This window comes from Myotis daubentonii, chromosome 5 (assembly GCF_963259705.1).
Source record: "Myotis daubentonii chromosome 5, mMyoDau2.1, whole genome shotgun sequence".
NCBI lineage: Eukaryota > Metazoa > Chordata > Mammalia > Chiroptera > Vespertilionidae > Myotis > Myotis daubentonii.
In genome coordinates, this window is record NC_081844.1 from 103,759,491 (window position 1) to 103,781,666 (window position 22,176).

At 53.6% G+C, this 22,176-nt stretch overlaps 1 protein-coding gene across 1 annotated transcript in view; it reads right to left on the reverse strand.

Moving 5' to 3' along the window:
* The window catches only part of SLIT3 (slit guidance ligand 3), a 530,647-nt gene that overhangs the window by 77,141 nt on the left and 431,330 nt on the right, over nucleotides 1–22,176 (reverse strand). The window contains exons 9-10 of the mRNA XM_059699139.1: nucleotides 13,497–13,638; nucleotides 3,214–3,285 (exon numbers count right to left, since the gene is read on the reverse strand). Coding sequence (XP_059555122.1) covers nucleotides 3,214–3,285; nucleotides 13,497–13,638 — 214 coding nt within the window. The remainder of the gene's footprint in view (nucleotides 1–3,213; nucleotides 3,286–13,496; nucleotides 13,639–22,176) is intronic.

The window sequence follows — 22,176 nt, forward strand, 5'->3', positions numbered from 1 at the left end:
TGTTACAAATTCCCAGGTGCTGTCCATGCAGGTGGCCCCTGAGTCAGACCTTAGGCCACAGGGTCCTAGAATCTGGTCAGTCTCAGACCCACCCAGTCTCCTGGGACTTATAAACGCAAAGGCTGAGAGAGCGTGGCCTTCCCAGGCAGTTTGGGACCGAAGTAGCCGATTCCAGGGCCGACAGGGGTCAGTGGGAAAGAAAGGTGTGTGACAGGCAAGCTGGAGCCCGTGGGACGCTGCTCTGCCTGAGATGGTGCAAATGGAGAGCTCAGCACCGCCCTGGCCGAGCAGCACAGGTGTGTCCCCAGGGTCAGGGCCACCAGCTACCCAACCCCGTAAGCCCGGGGTCCTCTCCGATGCCTCCAACTTTCTCTAAAAATGGCTTCTCTACCTGGATACAGGTTTTTACCTGGAAATGCTGCTACACTAAGCTGACCACTAGAGATGGGTGGGAACAAAGCCCCTCATTCAGGCAGAATTCTTCACCGTCGTCTTATTATTAGAGATAAGAGAAGGATGCGGTTGAGGGGAAACCTGGGTTTGTTGGGTCATAGAGACAAACTTGCCATGCACACCTAGGAGGAATTCACGCTTAGGGTTTTAAAATCCGTCCTCACCAGGCGCCCTGCTTGCCCCCAAGCCATCGCATCTCAGCAGGAGTTTCTGGACTTCTGTTAGAGAAATGCTAAGCGGTCTCTCGTCCCTACCACCATTCCCTTGGGGAAGAAGGGGCCTCAATGAGAGTGATCGGAAGTTAGAGTCCCTTCCCAGGCCGTGGCTGAGAAGGCCTTCTGAAGTTTGCATACACAGATCATGGCACGCCTAACAGGAGGAAGACAGGGCAGTAACATACAGCCAAGCTCTAAATTACCTGGACTTCACCAAAAAGTAGAGCAGGAACTTAAATCATGCAAGAGATATAGGCTGGGGCAGGGACTGAACTTGTCATTTGTCACTGAAATTACTATCTGGCTGCATAATCAAGCTGGGCTTTAAAAATGAATTGGGGGGGTAGTTATGGAGAGCGAGCTGGGGAGGCAGGGAGCCAGGAGATTAATGGGCCAGGGTTTTAAATATTAAGGCCTATATTTATCCAGCTCCTCCGGCAGGAATGCTGCCAAGGGGAGGGGAGAGCGTGCGAGGGCTGCCTCATTAGGCCGGCTTCCACTCCTGGAATTGCACCAGGAGAAGAGCCTGTTTGGTTTGGATTTCCAGGGAGATGAGGAGTTGGCTTCCTGAGATCTGAGGGTGAAGCCTATCAGTGCCTCTGCTTCGCCGGGTGTTTATTTTTGACATAAAAGGAGTCAGCGGGCACTTAACCTCTTTAACGTGGGCCTCGTCCTCCAGGGAAATGGATGCTTCAGCCCTGAGTGGAAGGGCACAGCCAATCCATGCACATCCCCTGCCTCTCTCCTCGCTCTGTGGGGTCAGCGGGAGTAAGTGCAGTGGAAACGGCGCTGTGATAGCTGAGCTGTAATAATGATTTCTTAGCCTGGAAGAGGGAACGGCGTCGCCTGTCCCCCTCCCCAGATTCTTAGCTATGACGGGGATGGATGGGTCATTTCTGAACCCTACTAGCCCCTGCAGAGGGCCAAGGTCTGGTGGCTCACAGAGCAGTGCTCACGGGGCCATGTGATGGGGAGGGCGGTGCCGACGTTGCCTCAACAGCGGGAGGAGGGCCATCGTGCTCTCTGTGCTGCTGTGGAAGGGAAGGGGCAGAGGTCTGGTGCACCAGGCGTTGAGCCTGTCGTGGTGGCAGTGATGTTGGTTAAGGTGGTCACGGCGATGGTGGGTAATCACGGGCACGTCATAGAGCTGGAGGATAAAACCCTTCTAATCTCACTTAGAAAGAATAGAAAGGTCTTACCATAGTCTAAAGCAGCGGTTCTCAACCTGTGGGTTGCGACCCCTTTGGCAGTCGAACGACCCTTTCACAGGGGTCGCCTAAGACCATCCTGCATATCAGATATTTACATTACGATTTATAACAGTAGCAATATTACAGTTATGAAGTAGCAACGAAAATAATTTCATGGTTGGGTCACAACATGAGGAACTGTATTTAAAGGGCCAGAAGGTTGAGAACCACTGGAAGGGTCCATGGGATCTGGGCCAGTGATGGCGAACCTTTTGAGCTCGGCGTGTCAGCATTTTGAAAAACCCTAACTTAACTCTGGTGCCGTGTCACATATAGAGATTTTTTGATATTTGCAACCATAGTAAAACAAAGACTTATATTTTTGATATTTACTTTATATATTTAAATGCCATTTAACAAAGAAAAATCAACCAAAAAAATGAGTTCGCGTGTCACCTCTGACACGCGTGTCATAGGTTCACCATCACTGATCTACTTACCCGCCTACTTACCCGCCTCTCCGACACCCACTTCATTCCTCACTCACTCCACATGCACACTCCCCTTGCACACTCCACACGCACACTCTCCATGCACAATCCCCATGGCACACTCCCCTTGCACACTCCCCCACCACATTCCCTTGCACTAACACCCATGCACACTGCCCACGGCCTTTTACACATCCTTTCCCCGAGCCTGGCATGACTCACTTCCTCTACTCGGCGACCTGCACATATTGGCCTTCAGGACAAACCCCCCTGAAGCCCAGCCATCATCACTGTCTGTGCCTTCCCTCCCCTTGTTTTACTTTCTGTGTGTAGCAATTTCCAGGGCTGAGGTTAATGTCTGTGCGCTCTCACAGACACGGAGGCCCCACGAGAGCAACACCACCTCAGTTCACGCGCCGACCACAGACTCTAACCCAGCTCCTCACCCCCAGCGGGTGTTTGTTGAGTGGCTGTGTGTGGTGGTAGCAACGCTGGTGACAGTGCTGCAGAATGACACGGCCACTGCCACCGTCCATAGAAGCTCCTATGCTAGGTCCACATTGCAAAGCCGGAGAGCGATAGGAAAGGTGACGGTGTTTTTAGGCCAAAGGAGCTCCACCCCCACCCAGACCATTTTCTTTGCTCTCGTTGGAGCGGCCCTCGCTGTCTAACCAGGTGTGTGGGTGTCAAGACCCTTTTACCTCCTGTCAGAACGCAGCACTGCTGAACCTTAGCTCCCAGGCTTAGGGCACTGCCCGGGGAAACCTGACACAGCCTGTCACCTGAGCAGGCTGCCCACCACACATGACATGCTACCCCCAAACTGAACACGCGTGGGCTCGTTTGTGTCGGGGGGAGACTCACATTCGCTTCAGCTTCTTGTACGGGGTGAAGGCTCCGGCAGGGATGGACTTGATGGAGTTCTGCTCCAGGCGTCTGGGAAACAGAGCAGAGGAGAGTCAATTAACCGTCCGCCCTTCACCCGGGGTTGCTGAGGGCTCTGAGGGCAGGAGGGTCTCTCCCACCAGGTGGTGCACATTCTGGGTCCAGGAGGCCAGGCAGGCACCGTGCAGAAGCCAGAGACGGGTGTTCTGCTGCACGGAGCACCCGCCCGGGGCTAGAAGAGGTGACATCCCCCGAGGATGGGTTCCTGCTCATTGTAAGCTGGCTTCTGAGGCAGCAGCTTCTTCAGAAAAAAGCTCTGAGGGTAACAGATAGAGCTCGGGGAAGTCAGGGGAGAGAGAAGAGAGTAAAAAGCGAAGGACCGGGCCAGCCCCGCTTGGTGGAAGTGTGTCACTATTCTCGTAGAACTGCCACCTGCTGTGGGGTCCTGGACAGGCACATACGACAGCGGCTGACTTCATGTCTGGGTTTCTTTTCTTTTTCTTTCTTTCTTTCTTTCTTTCTTTCTTTCTTTCTTTCTTTCTTTCTTTCTTTTTTTTTTTAAGGAATAATTGACATATAACATTATGTTAGTTTCAGGTGGATAGCCTAATGACTCTATTTATTTCTTTTCTTTTCTTTTTTTTTAAAAAATATATCTTTATTGATTTCAGAGAGGAAGAGAGAGGGAGAGAGAGATAGAAACATCAATGATGAAAGAAAATCATCCATCAGCTGCCTCCTGCACGCCCCCTACTGGGGATGGAGCCTGCAACCTGGGCATGTGCCCTGACCACGAATTGAACCGTGACCTCCTGGTTCATAGGTTGATGCTCAACCACTGAGCCACACTGGCCGAGCTATTCCTGGGTTTTTCAATTGACTGCTCTAATGTGTGGAGAAAGAGGCCTCCCATCTTTAGCTCCTGCCTGACATTCATCAAGCTGGCTCCCCGACATCCTGGAGACGTCAGGGGACCTGGCTGGACCTCTCACTGCCCTGGGCTGCTGCTCGAATCCAGGGCTCTCACATCTTACAGACTCCCCTGAAAAGCGTCCTCTCCTATTACTCTGGGAAGATGAGAGCTGCTGCAGGCCCAGGGCCCAGAGCTTCCGTGGAAGAGAAGGGGCCGTGGGGAGCGAGCGCTCACTTCCATTCTTTATTCTTTTGTCTCTCAAATGACTTCCTGTCACCAGGAACAGGTGTGGTGGGAAAGGGCCTGGGCGGGAGGCGGCCCCTATTAGAGCTGATGAATGATGGCCCGGCCCAGGCTGAGGACGCAGCCTCTCCCCTCATCCATCTCCCTTGTCTCCGAGGTGCGGATCTTTTCATCACCTCCTCATTCGGCATGGAGGCTCCCCAAACCTCAGCTGGAAGACACAAGGAAAGGTGTGTGTGTGTGGGGGGGGTGGTGAGGGGGTGGGGGTTGGGGTGGGGGAGGGGTAAGAGGAAGCCACGGGAGGAACCGGCTCCCTCCGAGGCCACGTCTGGGGGCTGCACACTCCTGGCTGGGACGAACCTATTCATCTTGAAGAGTAATCCCCGCGGCAGAGTGGGGGAGACAGTCGTATTAATTTGTGCCTCTGCGATCTCATCTTCATTGGGGAACAGAGTATCTGTTACTGGAACGGCTAATGGAGCAGTTTGCCAGCAATTTTCCCATTTCAAACAACATCTCGGCTGCTCATGGGGAAGGGTTTGTCAGGCCGACCCATAACACCGACAAACCACTCCCCAGGCCAGAGGGAGGGGGAGGCAGGGGAGAAGGAGGGGTGGGGGGAGCAGAGAGGGAGCATCGGGACAGATCATTCCAGGCTGCCGGGTGAAGAGTGTGCAGACGAGACTGCACGGTCTGCTGAGAAAGCCTTTGCGGCCGCTGGAGGGGCGGGGAGTGTGCGCCGCGGGGCACGTGGGCGCAGGCTGGCTGGGCAGGGACCTGGCTGGCTCACAGTGAGCCACAGAGATGCCACGAGGTCTCAGAGGCCTGGTCTCAGGCCGCCTTGGCTGAGCAGTTCCAAGGACATTGGCGTTCTCCAGATAAGCAGAGGTCAGCAGGGTTTTCTCAGCTCAGACAGCAGCTCTGTGGGTCTCTGGGGCCGCCAGGCAGGTGGCAACTGCTCTCCAGGAATCCTGAGATTCCCCTGCCACTCAGGCGAGGGATTGAGGCTGATGGTGCCTCAGGAGGGAGCCACTGCCTCTCAGCTTTGCAAGATGACACGACCCGCTGCTCCTGGCTGGGGGCAAAGAGCCCGTACAAGTCAGGTCAGCGCAGGGCGTGCGGTTCCTAATCACATACCTCCACTTAAGGCTGAGGGAGGGACAAGTCCGTGAGCAGGAGGGGACACCTGCCCCCCAGGGGTTGAATCAGCTGGTGGTTTAATCCAGCTCAAGACAGTCCATCACGGAACCAAGCTTCATTGCTACCATCCAGGAAGAGTTGTTGTTTAGCATGGAGTGGAGTTGATTTATGTCCACTGTCTCTTTTCATCCTTACTCTGCCCAGGCAAGCGGTTGGGCCCTGTTTTGCGAATGAGGGAAGTAAAGCCGAGAGGGAACCATCTGTCCAAAGTGACGGAGCCGGTGGGGGGCAGCACTGACACGCCTCTGCTCCTGCCCACTGATCACACTGTCTCTCCATCGTCTAGGAAAAGGGGAAACTGAGGCCTGAAGTCATCGGAAAGTCTGAGGGGTTAGGAGGCCAGCGCCCCTTCTGAGACGCCACACAGCCTCTGCAGCAGCAGGTATTTTGTGCAAAGGCTGTGGGAGATGAGGGAAGAGGGAAGAGCGATCTGAATGTGTATAACATATGCAAACAGAGTGCAAAGGTGTAATTTTTGAACAAAGAACAAAGAGTTCTGATCTGAGCCTGTTAACCTGCAGGGGCGTGGCTGTGACCCCCCCTACTCTCGGGACTCGCACTCTGGGGAGGGTCTTTTCTCTGCTGTTACCGCTGCGGGTGCTGCTGTGGGTGCTGGCTGGGCACCCAACTCCACTGAGATGCCAAGGCCAGGAGTCGCAGGTTAACGTCACCCCAGGGGCATCAGAGTTTGTCTTGGGGAGGGGTGGGTAGCTGTGAATAGTCAGCTACTTCAATGTAAAGGCCAGGGTGGCCATAATAGCAGCATAAGTGCATAGAAGTCAGGCATTAGGCTGAGTTCAACAAGGCTTGTCTAACAACAATTACTCTCTAGGAGGCGGACCCTACGCACTACTGCCATGTCCACTTCAAACAGGAGGAAACTGAGGCTCGGAGATGGTAAGTCCCTTGTCCAGATTCATGGAGCCGGGAAGAGCTACGGCGGGACGCACACTCAGTTTCACTGGCTCGAGAGCCATGTCTCCGTCACTGAGCTGTGCCGAAGGCCCTTGGAGCTGAGGCCTCTCCATTCTTTTAGTCACTGCCCGTGCCCATCCCCGGGGAAACCGCCCTTCCATCAGGGGGCAAGGCTGTGTGCACACCCGCCTCTATGCGGCAGGTACCCCGGTGGTGGTTACACAGAGCCCAGTCATACAGCCGGCAGCAAGCGTGCACAGATGCGTACTCCCAGCGACACAAACTCAGAGCGGAGGACAAAGGCAGCATTAACATCAGCAAAACCCGGCACACTCAGGGATGCGTCTGAAGCCAATAGCTGTCTTAGGTCTCACTTAACTGGCACGTGTGTCTTTCTTTGTCTGGCAAACACCCTTCAGGCTGCCAGCCGATCTGATAGAAGCGGCATAAAAACAAACACAGATCAAACATCCGAGCCTCTTCCACCCAGTAAAACGCCGGGAACACCCGACGGGGGTTTCAGCCATGCGCGGTCTGCATCGATTTGCCCTCGTTACTTGGTGCTGCCTTAATGATCTGTCACTTGCAAACTCACCACTGAACACAATATATTTTTAGCCACACGTAAGTCAACACGATGCCAGGGAGCCTGCTGGGGCCGCCAGCCACCTGGCAGAGAGGGCCCGGAGCTGGGCTGGACCCCTGGTGGTGAAGTGGTTGAGGCCGTGCGGACGACGAACAGCCACCCTCTACTGAGGCCTTCTACTGTCAGACACTGTGCGTGTCACACGTGGGCTCATTTCATTCTTTCCACAACCCAACAAGGCAATGGTAATATTAATATACCCATTTATGGATGAAGAAATCATGGTACAAAGAGGCCAGTTTGCCTGATGCCAAGTTGCTGGTAAATGGCAGAGCCTGCATGGAACCCAGAGTGGTCTGGTGCCAATGCCTGCATCCTTCACCCTGGGCTACACTGCCCACTCCCAGAAGCCACCTTCGTGAGAGCTTGCAGTGGTTCTAGTCTTTCCATCTCTAGTCTTCCCTGGCCTTGGGAACTCTGGCTCAATGTCCAGGTCCTGCTAAAGGAAGGAAATCCCATGTGTGTCCTTCCCCAAGGTCACCCTGGGCCGTCGGAGAAAGGCAACATTGCTCCTCTGGGCCTGGAATAGGGCTGAGGGGAGGTCGCGTCAAGGTCATGTTGCTGGCCTCTCCCTTTCTCTACCTCCGCTCCTGGTGGTTCTGCAGACCAGCAGTGAGTCCTGACATCCCCACCGAGTGTGTGTGCTTGGTCACAGCAGCGATGAGGATGCAGGCGTCTGTGGCCTGAGCCGTTGCTAAGCTGCTCTGCAGAACACCTGGTGTCACCAGCAGGAACAGAGGGACCGACGCAGAGGAGAGTCTGCTCCTACTGTATGCACATGCTCAGAGGCCTCCAGCAGGGGACATTTTTTCTCATCTTAGAAAAAATGAATGAAGGATAGTGTGGGAACTTGAGCCTAATCATTCTATCACGGGCTATATGTATACATGCCCATAAGTTTTTTCTTTTTAGATCTCATTTAGATCCCAAACATTGTGCTACTTTCTACATGTTGTTATTTAATCTTCATAGAACATCTCTAGCAGATACCATGAGCTCCATTTTTCAAAGGGGGGAACTGGATGAGGTAGGAGATATTAGAGAAACGTGCCCCAAGTAAGAGGCGGAGCCGGAATTCGCACCCAGGACTGTTTATCCCAAGGCTCTGCGTTATTCTGCTGCCTGATCGGCTTCCCCTTTTCCTCCTGTCCCCCCCACCCCCACCCTCTTCCCGTGGCAGACCCCCAGAAACCTGGGGCTCTCGGAACATTAGAAGAATCACTGGTGTCAGCGATTTCCAGAACCCTTCAGCCTTTTTGTTCTGTTGGCTGCTTTTCTGTTTCTGTTGTTCAGTTCTTTCTCTCTTTTCAAATCCCCTGCAGACAGGGTCACGGGGGAGGGGATATTTGCTTTTGTGAAGCAGCTGTCTCCCCGCCCAGAAGGACACCGGGGTTGAGGTGAGGCTAGAAGGAGAGTGGGGCGGCTTCCTCCCAGATGCTTTCACTTATAATTGACCCCAAAGCCCACCACAGTCTTTTCCCACCAGACACACTGCCCTGTCCTAGCGAAGGCCCGAGGCACTGGCAGACACTGTGGGGTACGGAGCAGAAGTGGAAGAAGATGGGGCTCCGGGTGCAGACGGCCCCTCTGCAGCCCCGAGGACCCAGGAGGTGGGCTGAAGGTGACAGAACAGGAAACATGGGGGATCGGGCTCTCCCCAGAACTGTCTCTGCCAGGGGCTGGAGCTGGTCAGAGAAGCGAGCGGGAGCAGCAGGAACGGCCAGCCAGGAGCTCCTCCGTTTCGAGGAACGAGGAACGTTTGCTGTGAACCGTCTCACTGCGGGCTCTGGGGAAGAGAGCTATTTTTAGAGGAACTGGCTCTGCTGTGGGGGGAGACCAGCACACACTCCTCCGAGCTGCTCTGCCTCTGAAGAGGCTGCCAGATGGCCTTGCACGAGAGGAGCTACTCCCAACCCAAAAGGTTGGCGAGCACGGAACCCCTCCCAAGGTTAAGAGCATCACTACCGCTAAGAATCGAGAATCGGGAGCACAAAGTCTGACTCGGTGCCAAGCATCCCGAGGGAGAGGGAGAAGGATGGGCTGTGGAGGTGGCTGTGAACACGAGGCGGCAGAAGGAGAAGAAGTCACATTCGGCTGACTTTGGGATGATAAATCAGACACTTCCCAGTCATCCTGGGGTGCAGCCTGCAGTTTCACTCTCCGCTCCCGTGTTTCTCATCTGTCAGCCTCCCCCGCCTGCTGGGCTTCTCTCCCTGCCGAGGCGATGCATTTCAGCGGCTTGAAAGACCTTTGAGTTGCCACACAGGACCCTGAGCACCGGCTTTGTTGCCTTTAGGAGCGAGCAGGTTTCCCCTAAAGTTCTCCCCACCAACCATAGAGTCTCGCCTCACCGACTTTGATGCCTCAGCTTCATTGCATCGCAGAAGGGAATGAGGCAAATGCAGCAGGAGAAGTCCTGGGCAATCTGTCTGGTCGGCCTGGGTGCCCCAGGGCAGCAGGGGCAGGGGCAGCCTTATTTGCAAGTCCCCATACATTTGCGGGGAGGTGCGCCACCTCCAGGCTCAATTCATCATGCAAGTGGCTAGTCTAGTTCGCCAACCTATTCTCTCACCCTTAACTTTCAAAAAACTGACTTAGCTTTACGGAGGGACCTCTGGTACAGGTAGGTCCAGCTCCTCTAACATGGTTTCTAACCTCTCCCCATGCCTAATAAAAGTGGTGGCCATAGCAACAGCAGTAGTACTAATTGTAGTAGTAAAGTGACAGCAATCGTTGCTAAGGCAGCATATCTCATGTGCCAGACCCAAGGCTAAGCATGTGACAGCATCCATTCACTCACCCCCACAAGGATCAGTAAGAGGGTACCGGTAGCCTCTGCTTTCCATTTGAGAAAAACAAGGCCCAGAAAGGTTATTTGCCGATGGCGAAAAGTCAGGGTTGCAGCTAGAAGTGGGGGTTTGCCTGCATCCCTGGCCTACACTTTTAAGAACCTGGCTGCTGTTTGCAGTTGCTTATTTTTGGAAACACTCTAGCTAGGCTGGTCATTCCCAGACTTTTGGATTTCATAGGCTAAGTGGTTAAAGAGCTTTTATTTTGCCAATTAAGGCAATCTCTCTCTTCCTCTCTCTCTGTGTCAGACATAATACATATTTATATAGAAACATGCATTTACAATTATATAATAATTACACATATAATTAAACACATTTAAGAGATACTCACACACATTCTACTTTCAGTGGCCATCACTTTATAAAATAAAAGATATTTTTTAAAAATATATTTTTATTGGTTTCAGAGAAGGGAGAGGGAGAGAAAGAAACATCAATGATGAGAGAGAATCATTGATTGGCTGCCTCCTGCATGCCTCCTGCTGGGGATCAAGCCCGCAACCCGGGCATGTGCCCTTGACCAGAATCAAACCTGGGACCCTTTAGTCCGCAGGCCGACACTCTATCCACTGAGCCAAACCGGCTAGGGCGAGGGTATTTTCTAATAACAACATTAACAACAGGATAAGAAAGTCCAGGAATTTATAATAAAGGACCTTCCTTTAAGTAGAATATTTTTGCTCAATGGAAAAACATCAAGTTGGCCTTATTTTTCTCAGTTTATTCCAAATAAGAAAAGATTCAGTACTAACTAGGGAGCCCTTTGGAAACTGCTGCTCTAGCTTGTTAACATCCCCTCTAAAATTCGATGACCAGATGCCAGCTCAACAGCCTGGCCTGCCTGCGCCCCACCTCCTACATGGATATCTCCCAGTTCTCTCCACACACCTGAGCTGTGTGCCTCCGAGGTTCAGAGATGAGGAACAGGCGAGGAGGGGGGCAGGGTCTGAGCTCCTGAGTTGGGTGGGGAGGGGGCCAACAGCTACAGCTTGACCTCCTCGACTGGCCTCTTTCATCGGCTGTGGTTTGAGGCCTGGTCAAGGGGGGATCCGTGCCTGCCAAAGAGAAAACCTGGCAGATGGGGCAGAAAGGAAGGGTCCGTGGGAATCTGAAATGACATGCTGTTGGCAGGAATCCTGTCTTGAACACCCATCCATCTCGGGAGGGACAGGGTCCTACCTTGGCACGATGGAGAGGGAAGGGGGCGGGCTCTTGTAAAGAAGAGCAAAGGTTAGCTGGGTGGCGAGAGGAATGTGGCTGGGAGGAGAAGTGGAAAGACCGTGGTGGGGAGAGAGAGAGGCACGTGGGGGGAATGAATCACGGGAGGGAGAAAAGAAGGGAACAGGGTGCAGAAAGGGAAGAGAGTAAGGACAAGAATCAAGAGAACGAGCAGGAGGTATGAGCAGAAGAGGCACCGAGATCTAAGGGAATTCCACGGAAAGAGGGCCCTTCGAGGCCAGAGCCGTGAACCGGGAGGAGTGAGGGAGAGTCACAGTCACGCGTGAGGGAAGTCATGGCGGATTCTTGCTGAAAGGAAGGCTGAGGGCTGAGTGACGGTGGGTGAAGGCTCAGAAGGGGAGGGTATCAGGTTAAAGGGCCACTTGGCTAGCTAGCTCCTGGCTACAGGAAGGGTGTGGAGGCACGGATTGTGTCCACTGGGGCTGGGGAGGAAAGTGTCAAAGGAAATCAGAGACAAGCTGGCAAAGCAGATGGGGACAGAAGAAACTGGAGCTCCATGGTTGTAAGTCAGTCAAGGTGAAACCAAAGTCCTTAAAATGCCTCCAGGATTTGGTCCCGCTTACCCCCCCCCCCCACCCCGAGTCATCCCCCAACACTCCCCACTGTGTTTCCTCCACACGGGCTTCCGGCCCACCAGGCACACCCCTACCTCAGGGCCTCTGCACAACACTCTTCCTCCAGACATGCACTTTTTGGGGTCTCATTTACCTCACTTTCTTTCCTTGCTTTTCCCATAGAACCTACCACCTTCTAGCATATTATCTAATTTACTCTGCGTTGTTGATTGTTTGTCACACTCTCCCCACCACCGGAATGCAAGCACCGTGAAAGCAGAAATTTTATCTACTTGTTGATGCTCCCCAAGTACAGAACAATGACTGGAACACAGTGAGCCCACAATAGATATTTGTTAAAGGAATGTATGAATGGATGAGTCAATGGCCATCGTTGGGAATACAGGGCATGCAGAGGAGGAAGAGGTGAAAGAGGAGAAAGAGGAAGAGGAGAAGGAGGAGGAGGAGGAGGAGGAGGAGGAGGAGGAGGAGATGAAGCAGGGAAGTGAGGGAAATGTGTGTCTCTTATTTGGAGGGATTTTATCTAATGATGTTTTCAGTAGGAGGGTTTCATCTAATCATGTTTTTAATAAAGTCGCCCAAAGGTGAATGCAGAAAATGAAACAGTTATTGTCATATAGCGTGATCTCGGGGTCAATGCTGACTGCCCCTCCACTCGATCCAAAATGAGACGTGGGCCATGTTCTCAGCAGAGGGAAGAGGGACGAGGTGGGGCTAGGTGGGCAAACCTGTGTTCCTGGGAATTGGGAGATCTGTGCACACACACAAACACACACCATCTTGTCTCCACATAAAGACCATCTAGAGGACGACCATCGGATCTGAAACGACGGAGGGCTCAGTCTCGGCCTCAAGGGCGCAGCTGTGACACCAGCTCCTCACCTGGGTTCTCCCCACCACCACCGTCCGGGCACTGCCCACGTGCTCGGATCGCATGCAGAGCTCACACAAAGCATTCCGCTCAGTTTCACAGTGAGCCATCGGGGATATGTAATCGTCATGTTACTACAGAAGAGAAAACTGAAGATGAAAAAGAGCAATCCTTTTGCCCGAAGTTCTCCCCCTCCCCCCTTAGTGAAGGGGGGAGCCAGGGGGCTCCAGGGGGGCTGGCAAACTTCTACTACATAGGACCACACAGGGCATATCAGGCTGCTGGGCCGAACGGCTCACCTCTGCCTTCCCTGCACAGCCATGCACGGTACGTAAACAAGCGAGCGTGGCTGTGTTCCAATCCAATAACGCTTCATTTACAGTAATAGGTGGGCTACGCGGGCCGTCACTTACTGCTCTCGAGTCTGTGCTCTTTTGTTGTTTGTTTGTTAATCCTCACCAGAGGGTATTTTCCCCCCATTGTTTTTTAGAGAGAGTGAAAGGGAGGGAGAGAGACAAGAGAGAGGAGAGAGAGAGAGAGAGAGAAGAGACATATCGATTGGTTGCCTCCCACGTGCCCCAATCAGAGCCAGGGATTGAACCTGGGACCCTTCAGTCCTGGGGCTGACACAACCAGTAAGCCAAACCAGCTAGGGCTAGTCCATGCTCCTGAGCACTGACTGGCACAGCTGGGAAGCCTATAGGATAGCAGAGAGACCCCTGAGTGTTTTAACAGTCAGCTCCCACAGCCCAACGCGGCCGGTTCCTGCAGCACTGGCTGAGACAGGGGTGGCCGATGGGGCACTTACATTTCGACGATGCCCTCTGGCAGGTTGGCGGGGATCTCCGTCAAGCCCTTCCCCCGGCAGTCCACGATGTTGTTGCTGCAGGTGCAGGCCGCAGGGCAGGAGATGGAGTTGGCATTGCAGGATGGCGGCTCCGAGTGGGGGCCTGTGGGGCCAGAGCACAGTGGTCAACTCGTGCAGCGTCAGGAGCCGAATGGGCTCCTGGGTCCCTTCACCGGCTACCCAATGAGGCAGCACTACACGGTCAGCTACTTGGAAAAGGATCACCAGCGGACATCGTCCGCATCTTGCAGACACAGCTGCCTCTGGCTACACATTCAGCCAGGAGGAGAGATGCTGCCCTTGACCTGACTATTTCTGGATCGTTCCACCTGCTCTGTCAGCCTATCACCCTCATCTTTTAGAGAAAGAGCTGCTCTCTGAGTCAACCACACACAAAAACATGCCACGAGCTGACCCTGGGACTACTGTCTCAGGGTGCCCCATGTCTGGTGACCCCGCCAGTGGTGGGGGTGGGGGGGTGGGGCGGGTTGGAGTTTACCTGGGATGTGGATGCCGAGTATAGACACACCTTCATTCCTTCCTCTAGTGTCTGGAAGTCACTGTCTAAACCAGTGGGAGGAAGGGAGGCGGGTGCGCATCCCCGTGTGGGGCATTGGTGTTCAGGGTCAACACAGGCGTCAGCAGCGCCATCCAAGGCCCTTTGACACAGCGTTTGCATACAGAGAACCAGCTAACAAAACTGGCCACATTAGGAAAAGGCAAGTAAGTTACCTCGTATTTCGGAGTCAGCTCTTAATTTTGCTTCAGTCGAGAACTACTGTGAATTGAAACCAAAGCGGCAAAAACCCAAGAAATGGTATCTCAGGAGCTTACTCAGAAGGCGAGTGCAGATAAACATACGCGTCACAAACTAACTCGAGATTCCGTCATGTCAGGAGGATCTCAGTCACCCCCTGGGGTGGTCACACCGAACCTCTAACACAAGAAGTGAATGCGAACGCTTTGAAAAGATAGTAGATAAGTTTCAAATAGGATTAGTTCTTCAGAGTGAGGTCAGGATCCCAAACCCGTGGTTAGTTTTTCAAATGTGGACCCTGAGGTCCAAAAGGCAGACTCAGCCGAACAGCCCTCCTGGACCTTGTCCCAGGCCTACTGCGTCCAGCAGGGCTGCTCTGCGTCTGCCCATGTCCCTCCTCCCAGTACAGAGGGCCCCGGGCAGCACCAAACTCAGACGAACGCCGCAGACCTCCTCACTGGGCAGGCACAGGACGTGAGACGCAGGGAGGGATGGCGGGAGTCTGGCCTCTGTCCCCTGGAGGAGCTGAGGGGAAGCCGGGTGGATCCAGCCACAGCAGTTGAATCACAGGACCGACTGGGCCTCGGGCAAGTCCCCCTTCGGACACTGAGTGAGACTTGAAGTGGAGGGTCCGCCCTCCATGCTCACTAGTCCCACCTGGGGGTGGCCTTCTGCAGAGACTCAACTTGATGCCTGATGCCAGCCCAATAACCAAAGACTCTTATTTCCCTCGGCCTCCACACACACACACACACACACACACACACACACACACACACACTTAGAAAGCATCGTCTTAGCTGGACACTTGAAAAAATATTCCTGTCTAGGGTATAAGGACTTCCAACTCTCCTGTGTCACGTTAGTGGGTCCAGTGGAGACCGTGGGAAATGCCAGAGCGATGACGACTTACACTAAACCCCCAACTGCAACATTCATCCTCTTAGAGAGAAGGGACCCCGGCTTCGTTCCCAGCTGGGCAAGGCTTTACTAGTACATTTCTGAGGAAACGGCAGCCCAGAGAACCAGCCTGTCTGAGCCGCGGGTCAGGAAGAGGAGGGCGAGTGGCCTAGAGTGTGGGCTCTGCAGTCCCAGTGCCTCAATTTGAATCCTAGTTCTATCACCTCACCCTCCTGTCCCCGTGCCTCAGTTTCCCCCATCTGTAAAATGGGGGGGGGGAGGCGGGAATAGCAATGCGTATTTGGTAGCATGGTTCTGTTGGGAAGGCAAAGGGAGGTAACGCATGTAAAGTGTTTGGAAGGATGTACAGCAGAGGCAGTGCTTAGGAATGCTTGTTGTTGTTAATGTCATTGTTATTCTTATTAATATTATCAATGATGGCCTGCAGGACCCCCTCTGAGCTTTTTGCTACCATCTCGGTGGATAAGGGTTTGCATTGCAGACTTCGGAAGTCCTTCCTGGGTCTAAAGACTGACTATTCCCGTTCTTCGGAAACTGGAAGCAGAAGGAGTAAGACACCTCCCAGCGCCTCCCCCTCCTCTGCGCACCTGCCTTAGCGGGTGGCAAAGAGGACCCACCGCGTGAAGGCTCCTATCCCTCACCCACATCCCGAGGAGGTGGGGCGCGTGGCCCCAATGTCAGGGCTTTCACAGTGCCGATGGGGCCCCCAGAGAGAACTGCCAGGCCTGAGCCTGCACACCAAGGGGCAAGCGCACCTGACTGCGCCAGGGACCAGGCCACACCCGGGCCTTCCTGTTGGGGAAATGCCAGGGCTCCTCAGAGGCACAGCCTGGGCTCCTGCCCATCCACCGAGGGGAGGGTATCGGATGGCTGTCCCCCTTTCAATTGTCAATATTACGTGGTTGGGGTGTTTCAGAAGAAAGCGGGGGGAGGCATTATACTCAAGGGCTCATCTGGGTAACAGGAAGTTCTGAAATGGAGTTTTTCAAAGGCACTCAGACTCCGATGCTGGAGTCGGTTCTGTTTAAAGCGGACCAGGCTGCGGCCTTCGTCCCCTGGGAAGAAGCCGGTCCTACACAGGGTGGCTCTGTCCTGCAGACAGCGTCAGCGGCTTTCAAGGGGTGTTGTCAAGGCTTTTTAAAAAGCCTTTGAAAACGATCCTTAACAAGGTCACTAACAACACCTTTAATTACTCGGAGAGATAATTATAGCCCCTGAGAGCACCTGGCTGGCAGCGCCCCAGTTGGGCATCCACACACAGGGAGGGCGTCGCTCTCCTGTAGGAACAGACAGAACACCACAGGCTGAAGATGGACTGAGCCCTGTCCATCTGGGCGCTGAGGGTGGAGCCGGCAGAAGCCCCTCCCCTTAGCTCTGCCTCTGGACAGACTGAGTCTTGATGTCAGTTCTACCAGGGCAGTGACCGTGTCTGTCTCCTTCCTGTTCGACCGCTGTGCCTAAAACAGGGCTCGGCAGGAAGCACCATCTCAGTACCAGGCCTTGGGGGAGCGAGAGGATGAACCATGGATGCAATTGGCCCAGAAACCCTTGACGTGGGGATGAGAGGTCCTCCTGGAAGGGCCTGGGGGAGGCCCCCTGAGTCCCCAGTGCCTTGGGCTCTGGTCAACAGGGTCAGCCACAGAGCGGGGAGCTGGCGGGGCTCTGGTAGATGGGACTCCCGTGCCTGAGGTCAAAGGCTTTCTACCAGAGCTCTCAGTGCTGGCCAAGGCCACCTGCCTGCCCCCAGCTCACTGGGCGCCTGGCTCACCCACACGGTCAGGGTGTCCCAGGCCCTGCACCAAACTCTGCCAGCAGGTCCATCGCTCCCAGCCTTTCCCAGCCATGCATGCTGAGGGTGGTGGGGGGAGGGAAGGAGGCAGTGAATTCCAAGGGGGCAAAGTGAGGAGCCCTCTCCCTTTCTAGCCAGTGAATTCTATGACCACAAGCTGAGAAGCAGAGAGAAGTGGGAATGGAGTTTTTACATCGGGATAGGAAGAGTCTCCACATATCTTTCATGGGAGGGACTGTCTGGGTATGTGCCTGCTGCATGCACGTGTGTTCCTGGGGCCGAGGAATCATCGGGTAAGCCTGTCGATGGGCACCACCTCCTCCTCTCCCTTAAACCGGAGCCCAGCGATGGACCAGCACACGGAACCAGCACCGACGTTCTAAGGCGCTGGATATGAATTCAGGAGTGCGGGCAGCCTGGCTCTGCATGCCCGCCTCCTTAACTGGTGCCCCGAGCTCTGCCCTGCAGCTCTCCCGTGGCACTAAAGGCTGCTGCGTGGAGGCTGGGGGGCCATCCCCTCCAGACCAGGGAAACGGACGGGGATGTGGGCCAGCACCTGTCTCCCCACTGGGGCCTGGACCACCTTTCCCCCTTTCTGCCACTTCAGCTCTGGAATTCTCATCCGAAGCCAAAGCTACCTCCGCACCAAACCGGGAGGAAAGGGAAGGCACTTGGTGATCGATGGCGGGAATATGCTCCAAGCCAGAGCTCTCACGGGGAGAGTGCCATGACCGCCAGCCTGGACGGGGCATTGGCGATCCTGTCTCGGCTGACCGCACCCCCTCTAGTCTCGAGAGGCAGGAAAGGCAGCGGGTTGACCAGGGAGATGCTCCGGCCCAGACTCCCCCTCATCAGTGTTCTCCTAATTGGCAGATGGGGATGATCATCACGCTGAAAGCGAAGGCCCTAACCTCTCTGCCCAGATGGTGGGGCAGAGGCCACTGACCTTCACCCCAGGAAGGGATATGGAGCCCTGAGAGACAGAGTTCTTGCCCAAGGACACGGTGGTGCCCAAGCTAAAAGTTACCACCATTCTCCTAAAAGCAGCTCAAGGCTGTAGGATGTGTCCTACGTGCCAGAGACTGCATTAAGGGCTGTGTATAGATGATCCCACTGGATCCTCATAAAAGCCATGACGGAGGCTCTGTTATTATGATTCCCATTAGACTGATGAGGAAACAAAAGAACAGGGAGGTTAAGCAAACTGCCCAGCATGTGTTCTTACCATCACCTCCGCCAAAAGACAGCCAAGCGCCTCTCTTCAGTGCCCTGGAATTGAAGGCCCTCACAGCCTCAGAGCCTTGGGAGGTGGGAGGAGGAGGCGGCTTGCCTGACGCACGGCCCTGTAAGCCACAATGCAGTGGCTGGGCACTCCTGTGCTGGGGCCGAGTTTATTTCTTTCTGTCTTTAAAGAGAATGTTGCCCAGAGGAGCGCACAGAGCTGAAGAGTCCAATGGCCTTGTGAGCATGTGGAAACAAATTAACTCCAGCATTCAAATTAAGCATCCCTGTTGGCCTCTGGCCTTTCAAAAGCCAACAACAGGCTGCGATGACAATGGGACTCGAGCAATTATGATGAGAATATAAATGCACGCGATTCAAATGCCAGAGGCATGATAATTTGGGGAATGGCTATAAACCTAATAATCTCATCCTCGCAATGTCCAATTATGGGGTTTTAATTAAAACCTCCTAAGGAGATGGGCGGCCAGTCAGGCTTACCTTAATTATCTTTATACTTTGTAACTGGTCCCAAATTTAAAAAAAAGGGGGGGGGGAGGGAAGGAGGAGTTTCTTGTTTCCAGGGAGATACACCCATTTCATTTTTAATAATAAAGAAGAAGATGTTTGTTGAGAGGCCCCTTATTACTAGAAGGCAAGATTAATCTTCCTGAAAAGGCATCTCACATTCAAAGGCCGAGGGCAGATGAGTGGGAAATGGCACAACCGGATGAGTGCGAAGATGTTCAGGGGAAAGAGGCATGGAATCAGGAGTCAGATGTTTAACTAAGCCCCTTGATTTACAAAGGGGGGTCGGTAACACTTTCTCAGATCAAGGTACCAGAAAACTGACACAAGGAAGATAAAGCTGAGGGTGTAAACCACCAAAAAGCCCCTTAGGTAAGGATGGAATAAAACAAAACATCTTGCAACTCACATCACATGAGCCGAGTAATGGCCAGAGCAGAGCCTTTTCTCTGGGCTGTTCTGTGAACTCAGCCCCAGCCCCAGTCTGGCCAGGCCCACGGAGTAGGGGCCAGGGACTCTCCCTGTCCTGCGCCCTAACCTTCCACTTGAGCAAGAAAAGCTAACAGAGAAACCAAGCAGTCAAGTTGTAGATCACAGAAAAAACACGAATAGAAAATAAAATAAGATAGAGTCCCACACTCCTGTGAAAAGTTCCCAGTTGATTCCCCAGAGGCAAAAGTAAATGCCTCCGATTGGAAGGGGACAGTCGACAGAGGAGATGGGTTTTGCCGAAGTGCACTGCTAGAGGATTTCTGGGTTAGCTGGAATGAGAACGAGCCCGTGGCCAGGGCCGTATGGAGAGGACTGGGCCCAGACAGTGCAATTAATTCTAAGGGGAACATCAGGGACTCAGGCAGGAGGCCCTCACAGGCTGAGACGAAAGCGCTCTCCTGTCTCTGTGGTCCTGTGTTTGATGGGTTTTTTGATACCATCGAAGGGCCCGGGGAGGTTTTCTGTGCTGCCCTTATGGATGCAGGTGATGGAGCAACACGCAGGGATGGCTGATTGGTGCCCCAAGTCTTTCTAGTCTCCTGAGCAGATAACCTCAACTTTTGAAGAGATGTCCTTGCTCCCCTTTATTGGTTGAAGTCTTCCTCTCACAAGTTATTGAGGGAAGAGCTTGAACGAGGACCTAAAACAACCATAATTGGGTCTGCACAAAACCGCCTCATCTGGCTGCCCTGCTGGGCTCTGCCACGGGGTGGGGCCTGCACCCCCGGCAGTGTGTGTGTGGGGGTGGTCAGTACATGAACACAGCCCTTCTCTGTGACCTTCCTGTGCACAGCCCGTCATGCTCCATGCTGCTCCCTCTGAAATCCTTTTGTCACAGCCTCCCAAACGACCTTGAACAATTATTAAAGAGGTAGCACGTTTTGGAGACGATGGTCATCCAGCACCTCACTAATAACGGTGCTGGTTCATTCCTCATGGATGGTCAATGCACCAGCCCCCCCAGACCTTTAAGTCTGCCTCCGACCTTCCCAGAAAGAACCTGTACAGCGCTCTCTCTTCAACCCCTGAGATCCTGAGAAGCACCTACAGAACCCCTCACGGATTGGGGCCCCAGTATGGTGCTCCCCTAAACTCATACCATGGCGAGAGGGTGGCGATCAATAGCATGTTCACGTCTGGAATCTGTGGACTAAATTCTCATGTCCTCAAAAGATGCCTAGCTTTGTACTAAGAAGCTGCAGGGACCATCGCATGGGCCTTAATGCTATAATCAGAGGAGGTGACAAGGATGCTCCTATGTACCCATTACCCTGCCTGGGAGATTGAGTCGTTTCACAGGAGGGGGATTCGGGGTGCTGACAGGCCCAGGACCCACAAGGGTCAGCCTGCCCCCCTGGGCTCTGGATCCTGGCTGCTGCTGGGTAAGCAATGCCTTGCCATTCCTCGGACGGGGAGGTGCCTCCGTGATGAAGCGCGTTCCCGATCTGCGCAGCGTTAAACTTGGCACCGCCTATCCTGGTGTGTTTTAACATTCTCTCTAATTAGCTTTCCTCATTAGCTCTTGGATGACTCCTGCACTCTGTAATTATTTCTTTCACTGGCACTTACGCTGATATTGTCTCCTCTGCCTAATAATGACTGTAATTACAGTCACTATATTTGAGTTTGGTGCTCGTGTGATAAACGGTTGTATTAAATGTGTTTGATGGGAAGTGATTTCTGAGTGGGCGTCTATAGGAAATTATTGAGGTGCTGCTCTGAGATACGTTCCAATGTTTTTGGATAATGAACTTGATGAAGTAGTGACATGACAGGAACAAGCAGCAGAGAGCGCGATGCGGCCGAATTCATGGAAAATCCTTACTAGATTGCAATCATGCCTACGGGCAGAAGTGCCGATCTGCACCCTGGCCACACCGGCCGCAGCACATGCGCCCCAACCCCTTCCACACTGAACAGGGTGGCAGTCCAGGAGGGCGAGAGTGCAGCCCCACAGTGCCACGCCCCCGCCCTTCTTCCTGCGCGTGGACTCCCCAAGACCAGCCTCCGGAGGCTGCTGGGCCCCAGCTCTGGGACTGGGCTCCTGGGTTCCAGGAACGCCTCTGGGAGAGTCATCCTTTTATTTATTTATTTTTCTAGAGAAAATAGAGGGATTAGCTCTACATTTTTTTTTGCTCCTGGAAAAGGGAGAGTTGGTAGAACTAGAGGATGTCAATGAAAAGTAAAAAATGAACAAGCAAGCAAATTTAGGATGAGGCCGAAAAGCTACTCCATCCTCCTGTATCTCTCAGCCGCCTCCCATCCCCGGAGACCAGCGCTGCCTCAGTTATCTGCGCACAGTCTGTTTTCTGGGCTACACGGCAATCCGCTCTTGTTACACTTCAAATGCCCAAGGTCAACTGCTTCTGTTTGCTCAGCACATTCGGTGGGCCCTCTGCACTGTACTAATTAAGCTCCGCTTATTAGCTCTCACCTAGCTCTGTGCATGATGCTCAGGGCTTCATATGCATTATCGCATCCAGTCCTCCCAGGCATCCCTTGAGTTACGTACTATTATTATTTCCATTTTGCAGACATGCTAGGTAACCTGCCAAAGACACATCCTAATGAGGGGCAGAGCCAGGATTCCCAGCCACACAGGCTGACCCCGAAGCCTCCGTGGTCCTGCCTCCCGATTTCGATGAGCGACCAGATGCCAGGAACCTGTTTAGCAAATGCTGACGCGCCTAACAAGTGTGAGGTTTCTTAGCCCAGATGGACGGTCAGGCTTAACAGAAAGTGACGCATGAGCTCTTTGAGCCTTTTCCTTCAACAAATGACAAAAACCTTCTTTCTTGGAGCCCCTCGAGGCACCCTAGGGATCTCTAAGTGGCAACAGAGTGCTGGGGAAACCTTGGGGGTTCCACACCGAGCTCTGGGCTGGGTGGGTGTCCAAGGCCAGGGTCAGGGAGAGCGTACGGGTGGGGCAGCCT